Source organism: Suricata suricatta, chromosome 3, assembly GCF_006229205.1.
Source record: "Suricata suricatta isolate VVHF042 chromosome 3, meerkat_22Aug2017_6uvM2_HiC, whole genome shotgun sequence".
Classification (NCBI taxonomy): Eukaryota; Metazoa; Chordata; class Mammalia; order Carnivora; family Herpestidae; genus Suricata; species Suricata suricatta.
The window spans coordinates 99,648,967-99,669,579 of NC_043702.1; the positions used below are offsets into that span (position 1 = coordinate 99,648,967).

The window sequence follows — 20,613 nt, forward strand, 5'->3', positions numbered from 1 at the left end:
CGAGCTGCAATGGTGCCCCCTCCCCATCTGGGGCGGGGGACTCTCTTGATTAACACCCAAGTGATGGTGTGGGCTTCCAAGGGCTCTACACTCTCCTCAGGATGGTCGGTCCCCTCCCAGGCCAGAGGCAGGCTGGCCTTGGGCCCCCGGAAAGCCCACCCCGCCCCTCGCCCTCACCGGTGCCTCAGGCGGGAAACAGGACTAAGCTTACGCGACAAAAACTGGCCTGGTGGCTCCGGCTTCTGTGATTAATGCGGTCGGAGCGCTGTGGAGCGCCTGATCCATCAAGCCGTGGCTGCAGCCCACGCCTACTCCGCGGCGCCAAATGTGTCTAATTACACACAGGTTGCGCAGCAAATGAGGTGCGGTGTCATCTCTCATTGGCGGGAGGGGGGCCTCGACTGCGGCTCCGCGCAGCGGCCGCTGCCCATGGGCTCTTCCGACGCACACAGCCCGGCGGTGGGGCGCCTTGCATGCCCGGGCTCAGGGCACAGGGCTCTACCGCGCCTGTGTCCCTCAACTTCCCGCTGGGCCGCCCTGCCGGCCTACCAGCCCTTGAACTCCAGCGCTGAGCTCACCAGCCTTGGGAGAGCTTCCCAACCCGAATGAGTTAGCCTCCATTTCTCCTGTAATAGGGTGTAATAATAGCTCCTACCCCATCTACGGGGTTGTTTTAAGAATTAATGGGGTCATATGGGGCGCCTGGGTGGCTCTGTTGGTTAAGCGTCTGACTTCGGCTCAGGTCATGATCTCATGGTTGGTGGGTTCAAGCCCCTCATCGGGCTCTGTGCTGACATTAGCTCAGAGCCTGGAGCCTGCTTCAGATTCTGTCTCCCTCTCTCTGAACCTCCCCTGCTCATGCTGTCTCTCTCTCTCTCTCTCTCTCTCTCTCTCTCTCTCTCTCTGAAAAATAAATAAAAAACATAAAAGATATTTAAAAAAAGAATTAATGGGGTCATAGAAGTAAAACAGAAGAGTTTGGAAGTATTCAATAGATGTTAAGGCTGAATATTCTCACAGCTGCTATTTCCATTTGCTTATGGGGGCAGGGGTGGTTCATCACAGGCTAAGGGACCTTGTGGCAGAGGCAGGCAATGGCATGACCTTCAGAGAGAATTCTGTCTGGTGGCCGTGACTTAAGAAGGCGGGAAATAGGACTGAAGAAGTAACCCTGGGGACGGGGAGGGGTGGGGTCTTTTTTCTCCCAGTCAAAGACTTTGGATTTTATCCCCTTGGGTACCAGGAGTGAGAAGTGGTGATCAGATTGACCTCCAGGGTGCCTGCAGGAGCAGCTAGGGGATGGAGAGGAGTGGAGGAACCCAACAAAGGGACCTGCCTGAGCTATCATCATGTCCCAGGCAGATGAGCAGGGGCCAGGCTGGCTGTCCTTTGCTCCCACAGGCGGCCTCAGAGGGGAGAGTCGGGTACAGGGTTCAGCCTGTGAAAAGCTGGCTGGTACAGCCTGGCTGGACGGCTTCCTTCCCAGATGCCTGCCGCACCCCACCCTGACACAACCACTTTCCCCATCCCGCGGAGGTGCAGACCCACAGCAGGACTTGCACAGCTCGCTGATGCTCAGGGGGCTCTGGAAGAGTACCTGGCACTGTCTGTGGACTGCCAGTCAGCATTTCTTTTCTTTTATTTTTTTAAATGTTTATTTACTTTTGAGAGAGAGAGAGAGAGGGAGAGCAGGGGAAAGGACAAAGGGAGAAGGAGACACAGAATCCAAAGCAGGCTCCAAGCTCCGAGCTGTCAGCACAGAGCCCAAGGTAGAGCTTGAACTCACAGACTGTGAGATCATGACCTGAGCCCAAGTCCAGCGCTCAACCAACTGAGCCACTGAGTGTCCAAGCGTCCATTCTCGAGGGCGAGGAGAAAAGGCCTGCCAGTCAATGGGCGCAAACATTCCCTATGACTTTCCAGAGCCTCATGACTGCTGGTGGGAAAGGGGGCCTCTTTGGATCCCCTCCTGGCCCCAGGCCCTTGGAAGCAAGCTTGCCAGGCATAGGGGGGACAGAGGCTGAGGCACGGCATGGCAGGGTCTCCAGCTGGGGCTCCCCATTTGTACCGTGTATGCAGTCCCACAAGCAGGAGTGCTGTCTGCCCTAGGTCAGGACCAACCCGTGTTCTGTCGCAGAAGGTAGAAGCTTCCTGGTTCAGGAGGCTGGGTCACCCTTCAACTCCCCGTGTGGCCCATGGGGTCCTTCTCATCCCAGCCCAGCCCTGGGCCTTCAGAGAGGACCAGTGCTGGCTGCTTCCAGCCTGTCTCGTGCCGCACTTCACCCTGGCTGCGAATCTGAACTCCGGTGTGTCTTAAAGATGCACATTCTTAGGCCCGAGCCCAGAAGTGCTCGTCCTTTTGGGCTAAGGTGAGGACTGGGAATCCATTTGTTTACAGATACCCACAGGCCAGAGCTAGGGGGGCCACCGAAGTCCACCCTGCTTATTTTATACCCAAGAAAACGGGCCCAGGGCTGTGCGTGGGCTTTCCAAAGTCCTAAATCAGCAGGCCATAGGGCTTTGCGTCTCAGTGATCATGGCTTCAAAGTATGGAGTGTTAAAAATCCCCAGGCTCCTTTTTATCACCTGTTCACAGATGCAGCCCCCATAAGTGGACCTAAATCTGTGCACGTTCTCAGCTTGCAGAAGGGGGTGAGCTTCTGAAATGAGGGCAGCTGCATCATCCCAACCACAAGGACAGTCTCTTTCTCCTCTTTGCCAGGTTCCGTCCCTGACCTCGGGCATCCATGACCCACAGTACCTGCCTAGATGCTAGAGCTGACCACCACCAGTCACTCCCCTTGGGGTCACTCGATCCGGAGCTGTAGTTGGTGATCAGGGTTCCAGCCGTCACGGCCCAAGGCCAACCTTACAGACGAGGAGAGAAGAGTCTGGTGGGTGGGGGTTCTTGCTAGGAACAGATGGCTCTGGGGCTTAGCTATTAATTCACGTGAAGTCAGCATGCCGCCCAGGTACTTTAAGAAAAGAGGAAACACCAGCTGGTGGGGGCGAGGGCCAGCGCCTTCCACCATCATCCGCCCACTTTGTCACCTGCAAATTATCCAGAGACCCCTGAGAGAGCTGTTAAGGAAGTCTGAAGCCACCTCATCCTCGTGACTGCATATTAATGGGGACGTTTAGCCCCTCTGTTGGTGTGCTTGTTAAGTAGCTGCCTTGCTGGTGCTGGCCGAGCTCCTGAACTTTCTATTCTGGAGGGATTTGAAGATGGCTTTTTCCAAGGTCAGTATGTTGTAAAGACCGCACCTGCTCGTCGTGAGATTAATGAACGTGCAGCCGGCTTTGTCCGGGGCCCCGACAGCCCTGTCCTCAGCCAGTCTCCGAGGGGCAGAAAGACAGTACTATATTCCTGTTGGTTTCTGGCACAACATACCAGGTTCACGGTTCCTGGAGGAGCAGCTTCGTGTTTCACAGAGAATGTTCCCTTCCCTCAGCAAATGTGCGTACTTCTTTTCAGAGATTTGTGGGCAAAAGAAGAGCGTCCGCTTGGCAGGGCAGGTCTGCCTGGCTTCTGGGGCTGGGATGCCAGGTGGGCCCACGGAGGCCTCATCCTCTGCCTCACTGGGGTCCCAGTTGTCCTTTTCTCTCCAGGGAGCACTCCTGAAAACCCGAGGGGGCTGACCTCTTCCTCAGAGCCTTGGGATGGCAGATGGCCCAGAGAACTGTGGAGCTAGCCTCCTCGTGGCTTGGCCCAAGGTGATGTGAGTGACCCTTTCGAGACCCCCGGGGGCAGCAAGATGCCAGGGGCAGGCTGACTGAGGTGCCTGGGTGCCGCCCTTTGGATTATACCATTTAACTGTCATGTGCACCCTACAAAGAAGCCAACATGATCACTCTTGATTGCTCAGTGGAGAAACTGGGACACAGTGAGGTTGACCGCCTCCTCTAGTGACATCCTCCTAGCAAGTAGCAAAGCTAGGACTGGAACCTGGGCAGTTTGTCCCTAGCGGCCCCCTCTCCGCACGGACCCTGCTGGTAAAGACTCTCCTGGCTCCAAGAGCTTCAGATTCCCGGCTCCCAGAACGTGCTCTGCGGTGTGGGACAGCCAGCTCATTTATAATGGAATCTGGCCTGTAAAAGTTTAATGAGGAGCGTGTCTGATAAGCCAGCCTCTTTGATCTTTGCTGAATGCTGGCCCCTTGCAGAAGAGCTGCTGCCTGGCTTTGGGCTTTGGAGAGAGCCCGTGTGGTCGGGCCAGGGCAGGAAGGGCCCTGCGAGTGGAGCACATCTTGCTGCACAGAAAGGAGGAGGGACCACAAAGCGGGTGTCCAGGAGGGGCTTCCTGGTGGGAAAGTCCTACAGGGTTGAGAGGTGGTCTTTCTGGCTGTTCTCCTGTCCCACTTTCTCTCCCACATCGTCTTAGGTATTGCACATCCTACACCCCCAGGACTGGGGCAGGATGGGGCGGAGCCAGGGTTCAAATCCTCCCTATGCCACTTACACCCTTTATGTTTTGGGGCTGGCTGTTTAACCTCCGTGAACCTTGGTTTCCCGTCTCTAAAATGGGGATACAGGGACCCTGGGTGGCTCAGTCAGTTAAGCCTCCAACTTTGGCTCAGGTCATGATCTCACGGCTCATGAGTTCAAACCCCACATCGGGCTCTGTGCTAATAGCTTAGAGCCTAGATCCTGCTTCAGATTCTGTCTCCCCCTCTCTCTGCCCCTCCCCTTCTCTCACTGTCTCAATCAAACAATCAATCAATAAAGTGGGGACACAACAGTACCCCATGGGGCAGGCTTGAGGATTAGGTGAGTGGGAGTGTGTCAAGCGCGTAGAACAGCCCCTAGTACATCGTGAGCCCTGGACAGTGATTCACTCTCTTCACCCTCGTGTTCTCACCGGAAGTAAAGGCACCCCAGTTTCCTGCTGGGAGCTGGGCAGGTGTTATCATATCCAGTGCCCCCAACACACTGTAAGGTGAGTGATATTCTCCCCATTTTGGAGAGCAGAAAACCAGAGATTCCCAGCATGTAAGAGCTTCCCAAGATCACCCAGGTAGGGTGTGAGACCTGGCGCTCCATCCTGAGCCCTGCTCTGAGCCACGCTTGTCATCACAGAAGGAGTGACATCTCATTGCAGATATTAAGGCTACGGTGGGTTATCCCTGCTGCCAAAGATGGGAACAGAACAATAATCAACCAAAGGAATAAATCAGGAGGAATGAAGCAAATAATGTGTATTTATTTTTGAAAGAGTTAACAGGGGAGGGGCAGAGAGAGAGGGGGAGACAGAGAATCCAAAGCGGCCTCCAAGCTCCAGGCTCTGAGCTGTCAGTGCAGAACCAGACACAGGGGTTGAACCCACAAATTGTGAGATCACAACCTAAGCAGAAGTCGGACGCTTAACCGATTGAGCCCTCCCGGTGCCCCACTTTTGGGAGTAAAATTTCAGTTCTGGGGGTAGATTGGCCTTTGAGGTGGGACCCTCCCCCAGGGCATGTGGCCAGGATGTGCCAGCCTCGTGCCAGTGTTGTGCTTACAGGCCCAGGAGGCCCGGGCTTGCCGCCTCTCGTGCATCGCATGGTCTTGGAGGGGAAGGAGGAGCAATGGGGCCGTTACAGAGTGGTGGGATAGAAAGGGGGTGAGGAGAGCCCCGACACCAGCAAACCAGGAATGGACAGCACTTGGCAGGAGGGAAGCACTGACGGCCCGCCTCTCCCCACCTCAGCCCTCGCCCCGGCCTGCCGTGGGGCTCTGCAGTCTCTTCGGGGTGACCCCCCCCAGGCGGACACAGATGCCGATATGAAAGAGGGGCCCGTGTCCGTGCACAGGCAAATGGACTCAAAATTTGGTACAAATTGACAGCACACCCACCTCTACGAAGACTTTTTCTCTAAACTATTTGGAATGATCCATGTAGCTTTGACAGGCATCCAGGAAAGGAAATGCCACACGCCCCTCGGGCAGGCCAGGCCAGAGCTGAGGAATTCTCACCGTGGAGGACGTTCCTGTGTGGAGGCCGCCTGCCCGCCACAACTCCCCTTCCAACCCCCTGACCCTGTGATAGGACAGGCCCCATGAAGCGTGACTTTCTGGAAGATTCAGCTCAGCTGGGCTCCGCCAAGGTTGGCTGTTCTTACAGACAAAGGCCTCACATACCCACAGGGTAACCCCAGCATGGGTCACCTGGACAGGGCCTGATGCAGGCCGGCTCCCGGAGGGCCTCCGCCCCGGCCAGCTGTGTTCCTGCCCCACCCCCACAACCCCCAACACATGGCTCAAATCCAAGGCCTCTCCCTCACCCCCTCCCCAGCTCTGTCCAAGTCATCACTTTGCTAGGAAAAAAGTCTCCTTGATACTTCCCTCTTGTCTTTTATGCTTTTTGGTTTTTATGTTTGAAAAAGCTGATAACCTTCATATCTTTCTGTTCCAAGGGCGGGGGGTGGGGGGCATGTGATAAAGGGTGGGCAATTGAATTAACCCCTGTTGCCTGTGTGGCTAGATCTTAACCAAGTCCATGTGTATGGCCTCCTTTGTCGGTGCAGTTTTATAACCTAATTTCCCTACCAAAACATCAGTGTTTACTTAGTGAGAAATCTGCTCTTTGTCAGCTGAAAACAGTGATTTCTTTATTACGGCTCCGCCGAGGGAGTGACAGCTGAAGACTGCCGGCTCAGAGAGGTCTGGTGGAGTGTGCGGGTCTGGGAACAGGGTGAGCGGCGGGTCGAATGGATCGCATGTGTGTAAAGACGTGTGTCGCCCGCAGAGCAGGCCTATCGGACGGGCTAGGGCTGGCCAGGAGGGAGCCTGGTCGGCAGACAGATGGAGAGGCCAAGATAAGCCCAGTGGGTGACAGGGAGACCCCCACAGAGCCCCCAGAGGCTTCCCAGCCATCCACACAAGTTCATCACCGGCCCTGCGGTCTCTCAGCTTCCCACCACAGAGCCCCCATCCACTCGGCCTACTTCTAACCGGAAGCCGGCCATCTTCTTTAAGATTTAGGCTTATTATCACTTCTCGGCCATTTGGCTAAGATCAAGTGAAGATTTAGGCTTATTAAATATTGCAGACGTACAAAAGGAAAAGCAAACACATGGTTAAGACATAAGGAGGAGGGGCGCCTTGGTGGTTCAGTCAGTTGAGTGTCCGACTCTTGATTCCAGCTCAGGTCCTGATCCCAGGGTCGTGGGATTAAGCCCTGTGTTGGGCTCCACACTGAGCATGGAGCCTGCTTAAGATTCTGTCTGTCTGTCTCTCTCTCTCTCCCTCTCTGTCCTTCCCAACCCCCAGCTCTCTCTCTGAAAAAAAGAAAAAAGAGACAGAGTAATAATATCACACCCTGTGGTTCCCTGCCCAGCGCAAAGACTGGAGACATGCCGGCACCTTTAGGGTCCCGTGTGCCCCTCTGTCTTGCCTCAGGTGCCCTCACTCCCACTATGCTCTGGGATTTGGGTTCACTTTATGTCTGATTCCCATAACAACACATTGTTCAGCTTCGCTCTGTGTGCTTGATATAAACAGAATCACTGTGTGTTCGCTGGGAACATACTTTCACCAGTCGAATTATGTTCCAGAGATTCACCCGTTAATGCATGGGGCTCTTGGGTCGTGAATTCTCGCTACTCCGAAGCAGTTGGTATTGACAGGCATCCAGGATGTGTCTGTTTTCGCGACTTTGAACATGATTGCAGTGATCGCTCCTGCACCATCCCGTGGCTGGCTGTCCTTTAAAATAAACGTGTGTCTGCGAATGAAAGTGCTGAGTCATAGGGTGCCCGCCTGTTCATGCTGGATGTTGCCAGACTTTTCCCAGGAGGTTTTGCCTCCACCAGGGTTTGATAGCTCGGCTCTCTCCACGTCCTCATTAGCAGGGCAGTGTCAGCAACATTTAAATTTTTGCCACAATTCTGGTCTCCTGTGATTTGGATTTTTTGTTTCCCTTTCGTCTGTTTATTGCCCGATAATGTTTCCTGCTTGTGAAGTGCCTGTGGAGGTGTTTTGCTCATTTCTGTAGGGAGGTGCCTTTTTTCATATTGATGTGAATACGCATTTTATATATTAAGGCCACTCATTCCATCATTAGTTATCTGTATTGCAAATAGCCTCTCTCAGTTTGTGCTTGTTCTCTTCAACCCTGTGATGAGGTGTCTGGATGAAGGGAAGTTCCTTTCATAACCCATCAGGGTATTGACATTTCCTTCCTGGTTCCCCACACATCCTCCTCCCACCCAGCCGTGTGGTCTGACTTTCAGCTCCTGGTCTCTGGTAGCTATTTCCCGATATGACCTACTCTTTGTTGTTATTTTCCTACCTTGAAACACCAGGCCTGTACCACTCCCTGCCTCCTTTCTGTCTCTCTGTAAGAATTGAGGCCCAGTTTCAGATGCTACCTCCTGCAGGAAGCCATCTCAGATTGTCCCGGCAGAATGCATAAATTCTTTCCCTCCCACCCTCTCTCTGTTCCAGTACCTAGTATACCATTGGTAGACTACGGTTAGTGTCCACTCTCCTCTACAACCCCAGGGGTCCCAGCCTGGTGATGCTGTCAAGGCACTGAAATGGACTGTAGGCTTAGGGGGCTGTAATTTCCCAAACTCATGGCTGGATCCCCAGGTCCATCGCCCTAATGGTTTGTGATCACCATAGCCTCACGGGGACTCATGCTCTCTGCTGAGATTTGTGCGCGTATGGGTTCAAGGTGAACCTTGGAAATGTTGGAGTTGACCAGACACACTTGATGCAGCACTTGTCAGGCACGTTGTTTACTTCCTCGGTGTGGAGTGCTGGCCGAGTCTTCCTCGGAGCCCCCAGCCCCCCAGCCAGTGCCCTGGGAGGCCCACACTCAGTGAACATCGGCCAACAGAGGGAATCATGCATGAACCCATGAACAAATCGCCAAATGGCTAGATGCCGTGGTCCCCAGCCCTGTTTCCAGAGATCCTTTTTGCTGGTTTGTAGAGCCTCCCCCACGTGGGCAGATGGCATCCCAGGTGCCTGGGGACATGCAGGTTATCACAGAAAGTGAGCTGGGCTCTGATCTGGAGAGGGCCAGTTCCCCAGTGCTTTCCAAAAGCACTTTAGTTTACATCCCTTTGCCACTGCATGCCCCCCCCCCACTAGGTATATTTTGAAAGGGACTTGATGCCTGGAACTTTTTAAGTTCATCTATGGAAGGTGCGGTACTCTCACATAACCCCAAATGAACCGAGCAAACCGGAAACCAGAAAACAACAAAAAGCCTTACAGAAGAGATTGAACTCCGCCCAGAGGAGCTCATTGGAAGTCTACCTGCTGGCAGGCATAGGGCAGCGAGCCTTGACCTTGCTCTGCAGGAATGAAAAGGGAGAGCCGGCACCTGCCTGCCCGGCCCACCTGTGCCTGGTGCTAAGGAGCCCCGGGGTGGGGAGGCTCAGAGCAGGAAGGCCAGCTTTGGGGCATCCATTTGCGTTCTAGCAGCTCAGTGGGCCCGAGGCCAGCTGCCTAATGCTTCCCAGAAAGTGGGTGCTGGCCCTAAGCCGCTCAGCAACAGCAGAGGGGTCCCAGTCTCTCTACCCTGAACCCTCAGACCCCACCCCTGGCCCTGTGAGCCTCGTGGGTGGTAGCCTCAGCCCAAAGGCGGGATGAGCACATGCGAACCAGCGACTCATCTCTGGGGCAGGAGGGGCCAGCATGTCAGGGCTGCGTGCGGGGCGCGTTCAGCTATGGGGAGCCAGTGACCGTGTAATCCAGGTGGCTGGCGGGAAGGCACACCACAGACCTCTGTGAGCGTGCTCAGACACCCTCCCAGCATGGAGGGGAGTTGATGGAGGGTCCCCCGGGGGCCAGGCCGCTCCAGGGAATACCACGCAGGCCCTGCTCTCTCCGGCTGAATAGAAGAAAGGTGACAGTAACAGTGATGGTGATGGCAGGACCTCCCATGGGCCATGCTTTACATGCTGTCTTGGCTCCCGGCATGTTGCCGCAGACTCAGCGGCTTAAAACAACAGAAATTGAGGCCCTCTCAGTTTTGGAGATAAAGAGTCCAAAGTCATTATCACTGGGTTGTAATCAGAGTGTCGGCTGCCTCTGCAGGCTCTAGGGGAGCCTTTATCCTTGCCTCCTCCCCTCTGCAGGCCGCCAGTGTCCCTTGGCTTGTGGTCACATCCCTCCAACCTGTGCCCCTGTGATCACGCTGCTTCCTTCTCTTCTGAGTCCCTCTGCCTCTCTCTTCGAAGGACACCTATTCTGGTTTTTAGGACCCACCCCCCCAGTAAGCCATAATGTCCCTTTACCTTAATCACACCTGCCAAGTCTTTATTTATTTTTTTTTTTGCAAATACAGTCATATTAAGAAGGGATGAAGAAGGACATGGCTGCGTCCTTGAGGGACAAGGTCAGCCCTCTGAGTCCCACCACGCCTTTGCAAGAGTGCTTTTGCGATGTATCTTTATGGACGAGCACACCAGTTCAGAGAGGTGCGCAAACTGCTCCAAGCCACCGAGGAGTGAGTGGAGATGGAATCCAGGCCTGTGCTCCCCACGGGACATGCCCACCACTTCATTCATTCTCTCTTTCATTCATTTGTGCAGCAAATGCTCTCTGCACACCTACTGGGCACGGGAGGGGGCGCTGGGATAGCCAGTGAGCAGGAGTGGGCCTGGAGCTCGCTCCCTGGCTGCCTGACCAAAGGGGAGGCAGGCCCTGAGCGAGCCCCTCACTGCAAGTGCCCTGTGCTTGGCCAGGATGAACATGTTCAGGGTCCCGGGAAGGAGTCGTTCTCTGGAGGAGTGCCTCACGAGGGCCTTAACTTCCATGTGGAGCAAGGGGCCACTGAGCTGGACCCTTGGAGGGGGATGTTGGGGGTTAGCAGGGCACAGGGGCAGGGCATGACCGGAGGAGCAGCATCCCTGCCTGTTTCTGGCCCCACCGACCCGCCACAGGGGAAGAAGTTTCTATCAGGAGCCCCACTGGGCTGCCAAGGGTCCTTCCTTCTGGCCTCCAGCCCCCAAGTGGGGGAGTCTGTCCCAGTGGCTTGTGCTGAGCCTGGGTGAGTCAGCACCCCTCGGCTCTGTATTGTTCTGCCTCTGCAAACAGCCCCATGGGTGAGGTACGGGGGCCCATCCCTGCGCTTCCGCCCCTCCTCCCACTGCAGGAAGGAGCGCGTCGGTGCCTGCCCCTGCACCCTGGCTCGGGGTGCGGGTCTTATGCCTTCCCCGTTCCTGCCATAAAACAGAGTCTTACTTGCCCCTCCAGGGACACACCCCCATTCCACCAGCGTGCCTTTGGGGGGACCCTTGGCCATGTCACCACGCCAAGCCTGACCTTGCAGAGTCAGGAAGGCTCCATTTCCCTTCCCAGCTCAGAAGCCTTGGGCAAGTCTCATGGACCCCCTTGACCTTTGGTGTCAAAATGGAGCTGATGAAATGTGCCTTGCTGGGCTGCTGGAGGTGTGGTGTGCAGCCAGTGTCCACCAAGGCTGACTGCCCATCTGCCGCGACTTCCCCACCAGCATCTGACTGGCCAGGTCTCCACTTGCTTTTCCCATTCTTTCTTTTCTCCACACCCGGCCACCACTCTGATCTTTGGACCTGACCCAGAAGCCTTGTCCAGCGGCGTTGCCAGGCCCCCTCCTGAGAGAGAGAAGGGAAGAGGCTGGAGGAAAGAACCTGCTCGGGAGAGGCCCTTTCCCAGTCCAGGAGCCCAGCCGGCCATCCTAGGCAGTGCCAACATCAAGAAGGAGGGCAGGAGTCCTCAACTGCAATAGAATAAGCCTCCTAGAGGCCAGTACCTGCTGCAGGCCACTGTCACCCGTCACCAATGTGTGCACACACTCTCACACACATACACACGCACGGGGAGGCAGAGGCAGTTGCTGCCCCTCTAACCCAGAGTCCCCTGTTTATGCCTCATGCCCACATGTCCCCTCTTCCTTCCCCTCTGCCTCCCACCACGTATTTGTAAGAGGGCCCTTGCAATGGCTCTTTGTGGATGAGCACACCGGTTCAGAGAGGTGCGCACACTGCTCCACACCACACGGCGAGGAGCGAGCCTCAGCAGCCCTGAGCAAGACACCTGCCACCGTCTTTGTCAGTCCCACAGGCGAGAGGGGGGACAGGCCTGAGGAGCTGTGGCCCTGGTCTGCGTTGCAGGAAGCTGGGCCCAGGATCCCTCTGGGCAGGGAAAGGCAGTGCTCATCAAAACTTGCCTTGGCAGTCGCCTGAGACAGAAAAACTTCTCTCTGACTGTTTACATGAACAAACAAGGGCGTAGGGACAGAAAACCGGAAAGGCCAACGCTGAGAACTTCTGGCGAAGCTGGATCTGTACCAGGAGCTCTGCTCAAGAGCCTGGTACCCCATCGTCCTGCTCAGACACTCTGTGCATCACCTTCACGCTTGGTCTGTCCCCTCGTGGTCCCCCAGTTGCACACTTGCATCCACCTGCATACCAACGCTTGTGGACAAAGAGCCTTATCCCCAGTGATCCCAGCCACAGCTGCTTAAGCAGATGCCTGTCTGGGAAATGATCCCAGTATGTGGGAATATAGAATGCTCTGATCAACTGGTCACAGGTCACATGACCCCACCCCCAGGAGAAAAAGCGAATGGGTCCAGTGGCTCCAGACAGATCCAGCCCAAAGTGTCTCATCAAGGTGCAGCCTTCACACACACATATACTGCAGGCTTTCTTTGCACGTGCTACTTCCTTTAATTTTAATGCGCTTTCTCATGAGTTCCTATTGACCCTTCAGAACCCATTGTAGATGTCACCTCCTCTGAGAAGCCTTCCCTTACACTTACATGCAAAGTTAATTTTTTTTCCTCTGCTGGAGCCTTTATCCAACAGCCGGATGCTTACCTGATTCATGAGCCTGCCTCTTCTACCTGGATTCTGAGCTCCCTGGAGGTCCCGGGCACAGAGCCACGTGCCCAGGACCATTTTGTCAGGGATATGAACCAATATACAAAGGAACAAACGGTAGAGTCAGGCTCAGATGAGCGCAGAGCTGGGCTACAGGGGAGAAAGCAGTGCTGAAGGAGGGTTTCCAATCTGAGCCCTGTGCCGAAAGGCTGGCTTTGCCAGTCGAGTGAATGGTGGCCTGCGCGGTGTGAGCATGCACACATGCATATGTACGAGGTAGGAGAGTATGACCATCTTTTACAATGAGCTCACACAGTGGGTCCCTCCTCTTATGCTCAAGGCCGCACCTTGAGTCTCTGCCCAGTTGCCAGAATTCAAGACCTAGACAGGCCATGGCTGAGACCTGGGTTGGGCCCCCACATTCCATTTCCAGTAGAAATGGAGGAAGAAAGGGAAGTGGGGACTGGGGGTCAGCCTTAAGGGCTGGGTCCAATCTCACCAACAGATGTGTTGTCAGCTCAAAGTCCTGGAGCACCCAGCATGCATGGAATTCTCAGTTGGGCCCCAGGACAGGACCAAGAGAAGCTCCAGTCCCCAAAGGACCTGCCTGGAAAGTTAATGTGATTTGGGGGCTGCTGGAAAGCTCCCTGTTTCCCTACGTGCATTAATAATGCTCGGAATTCTGCCATGTGAGATTCTTTCCTTTGGCTTTGTTTGGTCTGTCAAAATGACCATCTCTTGGAACGTTTGCACCCCTGGATCCTTGTCAGTCATTCACAACACAGTGTGAGCGAGTGGTTCTGGCTCCCTCCTGTGAGCCGGGTTGGACTGTGGGGGTGCTGGCGTGGAAACAAAGACAGAAAACGAACCTGACGCTGAGTCTCGTCCTGCTCCCAGGACAGAGAACTATCCTGCCCACGGATGTTGCCGCTCCCTGGTCCTGCACCCCCCCAGAGCCCTGCCCACAAGACACCATAGTCTCAGGAACACCCACTTCTCTCCCAGGGGGATGGGCACAGCACACATGTGGGCCCAGAGCCACCTTGACTGGTGCTTCTGCTATCTGACATCTGAGTGCCCTTGGGCAAGGGACCTCCCCTCTCCAGGTGTGTCCTCATCTGTAAAATGGGCATGAAGTGCCTTCTTAGTGAATTTCTTTATTGCGATTATAAAGGGAAGCACATGCATGATGTCCTGTGATGGCTGATATGCAGACAGCCCTGTCTTGAGGACATGCCAAGTGAGGGCATGACAAAGCAGCACTGTGCAGAGGGGGACATCTGGGGAACCTTCCCAGAGGAGGTGTCTGCACAGTCATCCACAGCTGTGTTGGCTGCTGGGGCTATTGTCCTAGATTCTGGGTGCCCAGGTCAGTAGATGCTCCGAACCCCAAGTCAACCTGTTGCGGAGAAGGGAGAGGAATTAATGCATACTAACCCCTTACCACGTGACCAGCGCTGGGAGGCACCAGAGAGGCACAGTGTGCAGGCTGAAGCCATCCAATGACGTGGGGAAGGTCAAGGTTAGCAAGAGAAAGCCGGTGCTTTCGAAGGCACAGGCAGTGCCGGGGTACCGTCCTGCCCCATTGCTTCCATACCCCAAGGCCCCCTCCCCCAACAGCCTCCAGAATCTGATCCTGCTCTGTGCACGAGGGAAGGACATCTGGTTGTGGCCTCACTAGGGCTCTGTGTGCCTAGATTGCACGGCCTCCAGGCCTAGAGGGACAGCATTCCTGACACAGGGAGGAGGGAGGGACTGTTCTGTGTACCCTGTTGTCAGCCCTCCAAGCTGACCTTTGTCACCAGCCAACCCTGTCAAACCTGCTTGGGGGAGTGAGGGGTGGGCACTGGCCTGGCTCAGCCCTGCGCCCCATCACACCAGGGAAACAGTCCTTGGGAGAGTTCTCCATGGGGCTGGGCAGCCCCCAGGATAAGGGGAGTACCATCCCAGGAGTGAGGCATGCGTGGGTGGAGTCTCGGCCTACATCTCTCTGGCCACACAGCATGGAGGGTGACTTCCCTCTCTAGGCCCAGAGTCCCCAGGAGCTCCCTGTGCCCTTGAGTGTGCAGAGTTCACAACCCCCTGAAGGGCGGTCCTGAGCCGTGAAGACCCTGCTCCGGGTGGGGACTCAGTCCCCATCCGCCCCCTCTGGAGGGCCCAGTTGCTAGGTTGGGTTGGACCTCAGCCCCCACCGGGGCAGGGCAGCCCCCCCCCCCAGTGGCACACTTATCCCAGGCCAGCACCTCTCTCCAACCTCTTGCTTGGGAAACACCCATCTGGCTTGTGGAATGGGGTCCCCTCAGACAGACTGGGGCTGCCGTGCACCCTAAACATGTTCCTTTAAACCTCCATGTGGTCACTGGTTTGTCTCTGGAGGTCTCAGCCATTGTCAGTGTGCTCTACAGGGGCAAGTAGGGCCACCAGCTTCCACGACCACAGGCTGCTGTGACCTAACCCTGGGAACCTGCTCTGCCACCTCAGGGGGAGGGCTGAGGGATCTGAGGACAAGAGGTGCCTCACACTGTTCTCCTGAACACCCTGTGGTGACTGAAGCAGGCTCAGCCTTCCAGAACATTCCCCTTTCAATCCCGGATCTGTGCCCCAGAGTCAGACAGAGGTCTCCTCCCTGCCCTGCAGGCCCGACCCACAGGTGATATTCCCCGAGCCTCGTCTTCATAGAGCACCTGTCCGGTGGAGGGAATAGGAGTATCCGTCCTGCCCCGGTCAGAATGCCTGAGGCAGTGAGACCAGCCCTCAGCAAGAGGGTAAATTAGTCTGGTTCTGTTTCCTCCCCACCCTTAGACACAGAGCACCCCTGCCTGGAGCAAAGCTGTCTCTGAAGCCTTTTTTACTTCATGGAGTCCACTTACAGGCGGACCAGGCTCAGCAGGCAGCCTGTGAGCGAGAGCAGCCCGAGGCCATGACCCGTGACTTATCCCAGACTCCCTTTTGCTGAGCTCCGTGTCTTACATGAAGCCGTCGCTGAAATGCCTGCCTCTGGGATGCTAGTTCCCTGACAGGTGCCAGCACATAGAGGCACCTCAGACAGAATCCAGTCACTGGGAGATGGGCCCGCCAATCTAAGATCAGAAGCAGGCGCCCCAGGGGTAGGAGGGAGGAAGAAGCAGAGAGCTCATGCCAGGGCAAGGGACTTCAGGGAAGGTGTCCCCGGGGTGGTCCCTCTCCTGGGCTTACAAGGAGGAGAAGCGACTTGCCTGACAAAGTATAAGGTGCAGGAGGCACTGGAGGCCAGGAATCGGTGTGGATAGAAGCACATGAGTTTGGAAGTGGCCTGCCACGTTCATTGGGTCTGCACGCCCATTACAATCCCATCTGCAAAAGCCAGAAAATAATGGAGCAGGATGCCTACGCCCTCCAAGTGGGGAGCTGGGGAAACCCAGATGTTAAGACATCTGGAGGTCACCTGCTTGGGTCCTGGAGTGTGCGGTGTCGCAAGTTTCCGTGCCCCGTTGAACCAAATCGGTGATTATCCCTGGTTCATCCCAGCCAGTGGCCCTCAGAAGCAACCTATTGTAACAAAGCCCTTGCATACGTCCAAGGCCAACCCCAAGGCAGGTTCTGAGGGCCTCCCGGGCACATCTGGGTTTCGCCCTCCAAATGTGGCACTGATGTTGCAATAACAGCTCCCGTTTACTAACAGGGCTGTGTCTCAGAGACCGTTTGGGTGACTTTCATCACCATAAAGGTGCCAGTGAAAAAGGCACCTTTATCTCCATATTTCCAGCTGAGGAAATTGAGGCTTGCAGAGGTTAAAATCGCTTGCTCAGTGTGACAGAGCTGATAATGGCTGAGATCCTAATGCAGGCTCGTCTGGTCCTAACATATACTCTTTTCTTTGCACTAGGTCAGATCATAGGGAGACCTCGTGTTCTGAAAACGTGAAAATTATATCTTGGTAAATTTGGTCACCAGTGACTTAATTGTGGTTTCATAGCTACTTCTCTTCTAAAGCCTGATTTTTCGTTAATGGCTGAGTCTTGGGGTATGTGACCGAAGATCACACCTGCAGTCAGCACTAACAGCCGCCTAGAGGCTCCAAGTGAGCAGGCCTCGTGGAAAGCCCCGTGCGTTGTGTTGAGTGCAGTCAGTGCCCCCTAGAGGACTGAGCAGGGGACATGGAGGTGGGCCTGGGCCATGCCAGCCAGGCCACAGGGACAAGGCCAGGTGGATGCCTGACCTTTGCTGGGCACCCAAGAAGGGAGGCTCTGTGAGCATTAAAAGGAGTTCCAAGAGGGGTGCCTGGGAGGTTCAGTCGGCTAAGTGTCTGACTTTTGATTTCAGCTCGGGTCATGATCACACAGTTCGTGGGGTCAAGCCCCACATAAGGGGTGTTTGCTGAGAGTGCAGAGCCTGCTTGGGATTTTCTCTCTCTCTCCCTCTCTTTCTGCTCCTCCTCCCTCTCTGAAAATAATTAAATAAACATTAAAAGAAAATCTGCGTAAGAAGAACTAAAAGGATATTCCAGAATTTTAGTTATGGCTCATCATTCCAGAAGTCTCCTTCAGTCCTGCCTTTTTCCTTCACAGAATCCTGTGGCTGGGTCCACACCAGCGATTGTCCAACTAAACCAAAATTCTCTACTTTCATCTCTGCTCTGTCTTCTGATTTCTTCTCTGTCCCTCAATTCTGTTAGGAACATGAACTGTTTCAGGCACCTGGTCGGCTCAGTCAGTAGAACATGTGACTCTTGATCTTAGGGTTGTGAATTTGTACCCCCCTTGGGTGTAGAGATTACTTAAAAATAAAATGTTTAGGGGCACCTGGGTGGCTCAGTTGGTTGAGTGTCTGTCTTTGGCTCCGGTCATCATCTCAGAGTTCATGGGTTCAAGCCCCACATTGGGCTCTGTGCTGACAGCTCGGAGCCTGGAGCCTGCTTCAGATTCTGTGTCTCCCTCTCTCTCTGCCCCTCTCCTGCTGATGCTCTGTCTCTCTTGCTCTTAAAAATAAATAAACATCAAAAAATTTTAATAAAAATAAAATATTTAGGGGTGCCTGGTTGGCTCAGTGGGTTAAGTGTCCCTTGATTCCAGCTCAGGTCATGATCTTATGGTTTGTGGGATTTAGCCCTGAGTTAGGTTCTGCACTGACAGTGCAGAGCCTGCTTGAGATCCTTTCTCCCTGTCTCTCTGTCTCTCCCCCTGGCTTGCATGCAGGCTCTCTCTCAATAAACAAACAGACATACAAGCTTAAAAAAATAATCTTTAAAAATAAAAAAAACAATAAGAATATGAGCTCTTTGCATCTCGCCCCTGCTATTAGAGTTTTCACGTTCGGTGTTTCATTCATACAGAATGCATGCATCCAGTCATTTAATAAAGATCTGTGTTACTGCTATTTGTCCAGCCTTGAGCAGGCGCCAGGCAAGCCGTGGTGACAGCCGGGCACATGCGTGTGGCCCACGGAGCCTGTGGTCCCGCAAATTCAAATGTGTGTGTAGAAAACTTCGTCACCAACACCACATGGGCTGTGGGTAGCTGCGCCTGCACAAGGGAGCTTTCAGCCCGCATGCACTAGCTCCTGGGTGCCAAGTCAGACTCCAGGGAGGGTGGCCAACCCCCCTCTGGGCCTGATTCCCCACATGTCCTACTGCAACTGTCGTGCCTTCTTACACTGCTCCTTTGTCTTTGCAGGCCTCCTGCCCTGAGCGGCAGCCCCGTTATCTCTGACATCTCGTTGATCCGGCTCTCCCCACACCCTGCCGGTCCTGGGGAGTCCCCCTTCAATGCCCCCCACCCATACGTGAGCCCCCACATGGAGCATTATCTCCGTGCCATGCACAGCAGCCCCACGCTGCCCACCATCTCTGCGGCCCGGGGCCTGAGCCCCGCTGATGGTGAGTAGGGCCTGGGGGACAGGGGGACCGGGCCACTGATCCTGACCGTGTCGATTCCCGAGCCCCAGGGCCCTGGGAGAGTCAGCAAGTTGCCGTTCCTCTCCACCACCCTGAACAATGTGGTGAAAGCCAACACAGTCTGGGAACCTTGTTCTCGAGGGCTGTTCTGTAGACACCTTTTTGCACGCAGATGATATATAATAACAGCAAGGTGTGTTTGCTCATGTCGATATTATCTGAGGTGAGAGCTATTTGGTTGCAATAAACCAAACTCTGCTTCTGGTGAAGTAGAGGAGGTGTTGAATCGGGGTCCCACGGGCCTCCACAGGAGGACAGTGCCGGGCTGGCGTTTGCCTACCTCTCTCCTTGATGTGCCCCTCGCGGTCAACACGTGACACTCCAGGCCTCCACACGTGAGCACTGAGATGCTTGAGAGAGAATAGACTGGCCCAGCTAAAAGATCAGATGCCCCTCCCCCCACCCAGTTACCTGGAGACAGATCCCATGACATGAATACGGTTTTTGGACCTAAAGTTTAGTACTTCCCAAAAAAATGCACTGCGTCCAGCCCCATCCCCAGCTCACTGATGCACCCATGCAAACACATAGGCGCATGCACACACATAGACACACCACATGGTAACAGGCACGCTTGGGAGCTGGCCCTGCCCCTCCTGTCATCGCCAGAAGTGCTCCCACCCCACCCCTAGCATGGAGAAGGCATTAGCCACTGTCCAATGTCATCCCCATAGTACCAGTAGCCACTTACTGCTGCCATTTTCAAAAGCATCCAGGTTGCACCCTCTGGAAATCTGCCCCCTGAAACTCTCCCTTGGGCAAAGGGACTTTCTCAGGGACAGGCAGGTAGTTCTCGAGGACGTTTGCACCCAGGAGCCCGAGGCAGAAGCTCTGGGAAGCATGATCCCAGTGGGTCCTTCGTCACCACATCTGATCCTTACCCGGGGGAACATGCCGTCTCCCTCCTTGTGGATATGACCCGAAACTGGAGCCAAGCCCTCGACCTGGGAGGCTCCAGTTGGAGTTTCACGAGGAAAAGGACTGCAGCCTCCAAACACACAGAAAGGCTCCCTGCGGCACTGGGTCATCCTCCAGCCATATGGTTTGCCCTCACCTGGCCTTGACCAACAAGAACCCAGACGAGGCTCCTGCCAGCAACCACTGGATGTGCAAGTGGCTGGCCGGAATGCGGCCATTCTGAAGTGACCCCTTACGGCTGGACCCCAGCCCTGAAATCTAAGCGGAGAAGGGCTATTCTGCCTCCCCATTGAGCCGCTGACTCCAAAATCTCTTCTTCACGCCTCCATGGATGACCTGGCCAGCAATGGGCTGGCCCAGAGCAGAGGGTGCAGGCCAGCTTCCAGATGCTGCCCTGACCTTGAACCTCGCACATGGTGCCGTGGGCAGAACAGTACTTGCTCCCAGGAATATGCGTCCACACCTCACTCCCCAAACCAGAGAACGTCGCCTCGTTTAGGAAAAAGGCCTTTGCGGATGTGATGTCGTTGGGGATTTTGAATGAAGAGATCATCCAGGAATGTCCGTGTGGGCCTTGGATACAACAATAAGTGTCCTCACAAGAGGCAGAGGAGAGAGCAGCGCATGCACGGACGCAATGTGGCCACAGGCCAAGGAAACTGGGAACCCCTACAAGTAGGAGGAAGCACAGATTATCCCCTGGAGCCTCTGGAAGGAGTGTGGCCCTGCGGACGCCTTCATGTTTGACTTCTGGCCTCCAGAACTGTGGAAGAAGGAAATTGCATGGTTTCAACAGCCGTTAGCACTGAGTCTGTACTACTAACCTGTTACAGCAGCCATAGGAGGCTAATACACACAGTGGGTGGGTCAGAGGCCCTGAGAGATGTCTCTGGAAGAGACAAGGACACCGTCCCTTCAGCTGACAGCAGTGTAGCCCATCCCTTGAAGGAGGGACTTAGAGTTGGG

The 20,613-nt window shown here is 55.0% G+C and overlaps 1 protein-coding gene across 1 annotated transcript in view; it reads left to right on the plus strand.

Moving 5' to 3' along the window:
* Window positions 1-20,613, plus strand: part of GLI2 (GLI family zinc finger 2) — a 178,338-nt gene that overhangs the window by 122,644 nt on the left and 35,081 nt on the right. Inside the window, exon 3 of the mRNA XM_029933330.1 lies at window positions 18,449-18,651. Coding sequence (XP_029789190.1) covers window positions 18,449-18,651 — 203 coding nt within the window. The remainder of the gene's footprint in view (window positions 1-18,448; window positions 18,652-20,613) is intronic.